Source organism: Tetrahymena thermophila, assembly GCF_000189635.1.
Source record: "Tetrahymena thermophila SB210 genomic scaffold scf_8254744, whole genome shotgun sequence".
NCBI classification, from domain to species: domain Eukaryota; phylum Ciliophora; class Oligohymenophorea; order Hymenostomatida; family Tetrahymenidae; genus Tetrahymena; species Tetrahymena thermophila.
In genome coordinates this window covers 1-7,919 of record NW_002476506.1, presented here as the reverse complement: position 1 = coordinate 7,919, position 7,919 = coordinate 1, and the positions used below count along the sequence as shown (strand labels likewise).

General features: G+C 19.1%; 1 protein-coding gene across 1 annotated transcript; it reads right to left on the bottom strand. All coding sequences in view use genetic code 6, as the record gives it.

Annotated features, from left to right (window-relative positions):
• Positions 1–1,443: 1,443 nt before the first annotated feature.
• Positions 1,444–7,503, bottom strand: TTHERM_002653382 (cyclic nucleotide-binding domain protein; the record flags this gene model as incomplete). Its single annotated transcript, XM_012796375.1, has 13 exons — positions 1,444–1,534; positions 1,744–1,833; positions 2,092–2,181; positions 4,216–4,305; positions 4,566–4,655; positions 4,916–5,005; positions 5,325–5,414; positions 5,675–5,764; positions 6,025–6,114; positions 6,369–6,458; positions 6,713–6,802; positions 7,064–7,153; positions 7,414–7,503. Coding segments are annotated over 13 exons (1,171 nt in total), but the record flags the coding sequence as incomplete, so codon positions are not given.
• Positions 7,504–7,919: the final 416 nt, after the last annotated feature.

The window sequence follows — 7,919 nt, the reverse complement described above, 5'->3', positions numbered from 1 at the left end:
AAGTTATTAATAAAAAAATTAATAATTACTTCTTCTAATTTGTAATATTCTTTAATCTATTATATCATTTATTTTTCTTTTCAAAGATATTGAATAGCAACTTATGAAATTTTATTAATTAATTAATTATAAATGGATAAAAAGAACAAATAAAAAAAATTAATTAATTATCAAATATTAATTTATAAATTTGGTTTTATGAAGAGATAGATATCACAGAAAAATTAATTTAACATTCACTTTTTAAACTTAATATTTGTATTTAAAACATATACTTAAAAATAAATATAGCAGAAATTAGAGACGGCCAGTTATTTATTTAGTCATATTTGAAAAAAACCTAGTAGTTAATGTTCTTAAATATTATTAAAATAATGTTTATAAGTAGATTTTTATGTTTGTTTTATCTCTGTAATTTTAGGAATATTTATAATATCTCTAATTATAGCATGATGCCATACAAAAATTTCACTTGGAAGCGCTTAAGTAATTTAATTAATATTTGTAAAAAGAATTATTAAAATAAATATATAAATTTATGATTATACATGTTTTAAAAAATTTAAAATCATTTTTACGAAATATATATATGAAAGTAGGTAGGCATACTTAATTTTTTTTATAATAAAATATTTTATAAATTTTTAAATTAAAAGTGCACTTCTAAGTATGAGAGGTTAAAAGAAAAATTAACAAAATAAATAAAACTATTTTTAAAATTCTTAAATAAAATTATATATAACTAACATAAATTAATATTTTTTTAAGATATATTCTGAGTGCATTTATATGTGCGAGTATTTCTATTCTATTCTATCACCAATTTGATTGCCACTTTTGAAATATTGAAGAAAAGATATATCATTAAAGAATTAATTAGAAGGAAAAAATGAAGAAAAATAATAATAATAAGATTAGTTAATTAAAAATAAAAGCAAAAGTTGAAAATAAAATGATGAATTTTTAAATTAACAAAGAAAAAACAAAAAAAAAGCAAGCACGATAAAAAGAAAAAGAAAAAAGAGCTTTATTGTTTTTAATTAGTTTATATAATTAAAAATATCACAATCCAAAACAAATAAACTGTTTTTACCCAAATTTAAGTGTCAAATTTGAGAGATTAATGCATTTTGCCAAAGCAAAACCTAAGCCTGATGCACCTTCATCACCAATTTGATTATCACTTTTTAAATATTGAAGAAAAGATATATCATTAAATATTTAATTAGAAGGAAAAAATTATTAAAAAATATGAAATATTAAGATTAGTTAATTAAAAATAAAAGCAAAAGTTGAAAATAAAATGAGGAATTTTTAAATTAACAAAGAAAAAACAAAAAAAAGCAAGCGCAATAAAAAGAAAAAGAAAAAAGAGCTTTATTGTTTTTAATTAGTTTATATAATTAAAAATATCACAATCCAAAACAAATAAACTGTTTTTACAAAAGGTAAAGTATCAAATTTTGAGAGATTAATGCATTTTGCTAAACCAGAACCTAAGCCTGATGCACCCATTGCACCAATTTAATTTTCACTTTTTAAATATTGAAGAAAAGATATTAAGATTAGTTAATTAAAAATAAAAGCAAAAGTTGAAAATAAAATGATGAATTTTTAAATTAACAAAGAAAAAACAAAAAAAAAGCAAGCACGATAAAAAGAAAAAGAAAAAAGAGCTTTATTGTTTTTAATTAGTTTTATAATTAAAAATATCATAATCCAAAACATATAAACTGTTTTTACCCAAGGTTAAGTGTCAAATTTGAGAGATTAATGCATTTTGCTAAACCAGAACCTAAGCCTGATGCATCTTCATCACCAATTTCATTCCAACTTTTTAAATATTGAAGAAAAGATATATCATTAAATAGTTAATTAGAAAGAAAAAATGAAGAAAAATAATAATAATAAGATTAGTTAATTAAAAATAAAAGCAAAAGTTGAAAATAAAATGATGAATTTTTAAATTAACAAAGAAAAAACAAAAAAAAGCAAGCACGATAAAAAGAAAAAGAAAAAAGAGCTTTATTGTTTTTAATTAGTTTATATAATTAAAAATATCACAATCCAAAACAAATAAACTGTTTTTACCCAAGGTCAAGTGTCAAATTTGAGAGATTAGTGCATTTTGCTAAACCAGAAAATAAGCCTGATGCACCTTCATAACCAATTTTATTGCAACTTTTTAAATATTGAAGAAAAGATATATCATTAAATATTTAATTAGAAGGAAAAAATTATTAAAAAATATGAACTAGGTTTTCAAAATTTATTTTTTTCAAAAAAAATGATATTTTATGCTTTCTAAAAATTAGCTTTATTTATAATGTTATTTAGAATGAAATTAAATAGGTATTTCACTATGGTTAATTAGAAGGAAAAAATGAAGAAATAATAAGATTAATAAAAAAATTAACAAAGAATGAAAAAATAAGAAATCATAATAAAAAGAAAAAGGAAAACAAATCAAATAAATTAAAAGAACATTAATGTTTTAAATTAACTTTTATAATTAAAAATATTACAATATCAAACAAATAAATAGCTTTTATTAATTGTAAGTTTTAATAGCAAAAATGAAGAAAAAATATCAAATAATAAAAAATGAATAATAAATAAATAATTAAAAATTTAAATGAAAATTAAGTTAAAATAGCTAAAAAATTTTATTTTTAATAAAAATCAATAAATAAATAATGATGATGATAATTTCTTTTATAAAAATTATTTATTTAAAAAAATTGAAAATTTAATATACAAAAAATATAAATAATAATAAAAACAATATTTTTTAATTAAATATACTTAAAATCAATATGGAGAACCTAATGAGATAAAAGTGAAGAGCTTAAAAACTTTTTTTATTAATTTATATAAATTTAAAATATATTAATAAAAAAATTAATAATTACTTCTTCTAATTCCAAATATGCTTTAATCTATTATATCATTTATTTTTCTTTTCAAAGATATTGAATAGCAACTTATGAAATTTGATTAATTATAAATGGATAAAAAGAACAAATAAAAAAAAATTAATTAATTATCAAATATTAATTTATAAATTTGGTTTTATGAAGAGATAGATATCACAGAAAAATTAATTTAACATTCACTTTTTAAACTTAATATTTGTATTTAAAACATATACTTAAAAATAAATATAGCAGGAATTAGAGACGGCTGGTTATTTACTTAGTCATATTTGAAAAAAACCTAGTAGTTAATGTTCTTAAATATTATTAAAATAATGTTTATAAGCAGATTTTTATGTTTGTTTTATCTCTGTAATTTTAGGAATATTTATAATATCTCTAATTATAGCATGATGCCATACTAAAATTTCATGGTTTGCCTGCCACCTATTATGAAATTTATTTTTTATTTATCTATTTATTTATTAAAAAATCTAATTTATTTAAATTATAATAGAATTATAATTAATTAATAATTTATAGCGCTTCCAGGATTAAAATACTTGTGGTAGTGCTACCGCAAGAATAGTAATCTTGGAAGCGCTTAAGTAATTTAATTAATATCTGTAAAAAGAATTATTAAAATAAATATATAAATTTATGATTATACATGTTTTAAAAAATTTAAAATCATTTTTACGAAATATATATATGAAAGTAGGTAGGCATACTGAATTTTTTTTATAATAAAATATTTTATAAATTTTTAATAAGAGGATTTAATTTTTTTATTTTTTATAAATAAATAATTTATTTATTTACAAAAATAAGAGTCATATTTATAAATATAAAATCAATAATAAAATCTATTTATCAATCTATTTTTATTTTAGGTTAAAAACACTTTTTCAAAATATTAATAAATAAAATATATAATATTATTCAAACATTTAATATTTATTCATCCTTTTTTCGCCAGCTATTTATCAATAGTAATTAAAGACAACTAATCTTTTTAATTTAAGACACTTGCTTATTACTTTGGGTTTTTATGATTTATTCAAATTGCTAAAAATTTTAAAATAAATTTGTGTAAATTTTAAAATAAATATCAAATAGAATAAACTTTAAAATTAAAAATTATTCTTTAAATTAATAAATAAAATAATATTAGTGGAATAAAAAAGATAAAAAAATAAAATAAATAAAAGCTATCAGATAAATTTAAAGAGCTTTATTGTTTTTAATTAGTTTTTATAATAAAAAATATCACAATCCAAAACAAATAAACTGTTTTTACCAAAGACTAAGTGTCAAATTTGAGAGACTAATGCATTTTGCTAAACCAGAACCTAAGCCTGATGCACCTTCATCACCAATTTAATTACCACTTTTGAAATATTGAAGAAAAAAATATCATTAAATTGTTAATTAGGAGGAAAATATGAAGAAAAATATGAAATAATAAGATTAATTAATTAATATAAAAAACAAAAGTTGAAAATAAAATGATGAATTTTTAAATTAACAAAGAAAAAACAAAAAAAAAAGCAAGCACAATAAAAAGAAAAAGAAAAAAGAGCTTTATTGTTTTTAATTAGTTTTTATAATTAAAAATATCACAATCCAAAACAAATAAACTGTTTTTACCGAAGATTAAGTGCCAAATTTGAGAGATTAATGCATTTTGCTAAAGCACAACCTAAGCTTGATGCACCTTCATCACCAATTTAATTACCACTTTTTAAATATTGAAGAAAAGATATATCATTAAATAGTTAATTAGAAGGAAAAAATTATTAAAAAATATGAAATATTAATATTAGTTAATTAAAAATAAAAGCAAAAGTTGAAAATAAAATGATGAATTTTTAAATTAACAAAGAAAAAACAAAAAAAAGCAAGCTCAATAAAAAGAAAAAGAAAAAAGAGCTTTATTGTTTTTAATTAGTTTTTATAATTAAAAATATCACAATCCAAAACAAATAAACTGTTTTTACAAAAGGTCAAGTGTCAAATTTGAGAGATTAATGCATTTTGCTAAAGCACAACCTAAGCCTGATGCACCTTCATAACCAATTTGATTGCAACTTTTTAAATATTGAAGAAAAGATATATCATTAAATAGTTAATTAGAAGTAAAAAATTATTAAAAAATATGAAATAATAAGATTAATTAATTAATAATAAAAGCAAAAGTTGAAATTAAAATGATGAGTTTTTAAATTAACCCTTTCGACTGGGGGACTTTTTCACCTTTAAAATAAAGAAACCAAAATTATTAATTATTTTCATATAAACACAGAATTTTATAAAATTCATAAACATTCAAAAGTTAGCTCCCCAGACTATAAGGGGTTAACAAAGAATTAAAAATATCACAATTCAAAATAAATAAACTGTTTTTACTAAAGTTAAAGTGTCAAATTTGAGAGATTAATGCATTTTGCTAAACCAGAACCTAAGCCTGATGCACCTTCATAACCAATTTTATTGCCACTTTTTAAATATTGAAGAAAAGATATATCATTAAATATTTAATTAGAAGGAAAAAATGAAGAAAAATATGAAATATTAAGATTAGTTAATTAAAAATAAAAGCAAAAGTTGAAAATAAAATGATGAATTTTTAAATTAACAAAGAAAAAACAAAAAAAAAGCAAGCACTATAAAAAGAAAAAGAAAAAAGAGCTTTATTGTTTTTAATTAGTTTATATAATTAAAAATATCACAATCCAAAACAAATAAACTGTTTTTACTAAAGTTAAAGTGTCAAATTTGAGAGATTAATGCATTTTGCTAAACCAGAACCTAAGCCTGATGCACCTTCATCACCAATTTGATTGCCACTTTTTAAATATTGAAGAAAAGATATATCATTAAATATTTAATTAGAAGGAAACAATGAAGAAAAATATGAAATAATAAGATTAGTTAATTAAAAATAAAAGCAAAAGTTGAAAATAAAATGATGAATTTTTAAATTAAAAAAGAAAAAACAAAAAAAAAGCAAGCACTATAAAAAGAAAAAGAAAAAAGAGCTTTATTGTTTTTAATTAGTTTATATAATTAAAAATATCACAATTCAAAACAAATAAACTGTTTTTACTAAAGTTAAAGTGTCAAATTTGAGAGATTAATGCATTTTGCTAAACCAGAACCTAAGCCTGATGCACCTTCATCACCTATTTGATTGTCACTTTTTAAATATTGAAGAAAAGAAATATCATTAAATAGTTAATTAGAAGGAAAAAATTATTAAAAAATATGAAATATTAAGATTAGTTAATTAAAAATAAAAGCAAAAGTTGAAAATAAAATGATGAATTTTTAAATTAACAAAGAAAAAACAAAAAAAAATCAAGCACAATAAAAAGAAAAAAGAGCTTTATTGTTTTTAATTAGTTTTATTATTTAAAATATCACAATCCAAAACAAATAAACTGTTTTTACTTAAGGTTAAGTGTCAAATTTGAGAGATTAATGCATTTTGCTAAACCAGAACCTAAGCCTGATACACCTTTATCACCAATATGATTGTCACTTTTTAAATATTGAAGAAAAGAAATATCATTAAATAGTTAATTAGAAGGAAAAAATTATTAAAAAATATGAAATATTAAGATTAGTTAATTAAAAATAAAAGCAAAAGTTGAAAATAAAATGATTAATTTTTAAATTAACAAAGAAAAAACAAAAAAAAATCAAGCACAATAAAAAGAAAAAAGAGCTTTATTGTTTTTAATTAGTTTTATAATTTAAAATATCACAATCCAAAACAAATAAACTGTTTTTACTCAAGATTAAGTGTCAAATTTGAGAGATTAGTAAATTTTGCTAAACCAGAACCTAAGCCTGATGCACCTTCATCACCAATTTGATTGCCACTTTTTAAATATTGAAGAAAAGATATATCATTAAATATTTAATTAGAAGGAAAAAATTATTAAAAAATATGAAATAATAAGATTAGTTAATTAAAAATAAAAGCAAAAGTTGAAAATAAAATGAAGAATTTTTAAATTAACAAAGAAAAAACAAAAAAAAAGCAAGCACTATAAAAAGAAAAAGAAAAAAGAGCTTTATTGTTTTTAATTAGTTTATATAATTAAAAATATCACAATCCAAAACAAATAAACTGTTTTTACTCAAGATTAAGTGTCAAATTTGAGAGATTAGTAAATTTTGCTAAACCAGAACCTAAGCCTGATGCACCTTCATCACCAATTTGATTCCTACTTTTTAAATATTGAAGAAAAGATATATCATTAAATATTTAATTAGAAGGAAAAAATGAAGAAAAATATGAAATAATAAGATTAGTTAATTAAAAATAAAAGCAAAAGTTGAAAATAAAATGATAAATTTTTAAATTAACAAAGAAAAAACAAAAAAAAAGCAAGCACTATAAAAAGAAAAAGAAAAAAGAGCTTTATTATTTTTAATTAGTTTATATAATTAAAAATATCACAATTCAAAACAAATAAACTGTTTTTACTAAAGTTAAAGTGTCAAATTTGAGAGATTAATGCATTTTGCTAAACCAGAACCTAAGCCTGATGCACCTTCATCACCTATTTGATTGCCACTTTTTAAATATTGAAGAAAAGATATATCATTAAATATTTAATTAGAAGGAAACAATGAAGAAAAATATGAAATAATAAGATTAGTTAATTAAAAATAAAAGCAAAAGTTGAAAATAAAATGATGAATTTTTAAATTAACAAAGAAAAAACAAAAAAAAAAAGCTAGCACTATAAAAAGAAAAAGAAAAAAGAGCTTTATTGTTTTTAATTAGTTTATATAATTAAAAATATCACAATCCAAAACAAATAAACTGTTTTTACTCAAGATTAAGTGTCAAATTTGAGAGATTAGTAAATTTTGCTAAACCAGAACCTAAGCCTGATGCACCTTCATCACCAATTTGATTGCCACTTTTTAAATATTGAAGAAAAGATATATCATTAAATATTTAATTAGAAGGAAAAAATTATAAAA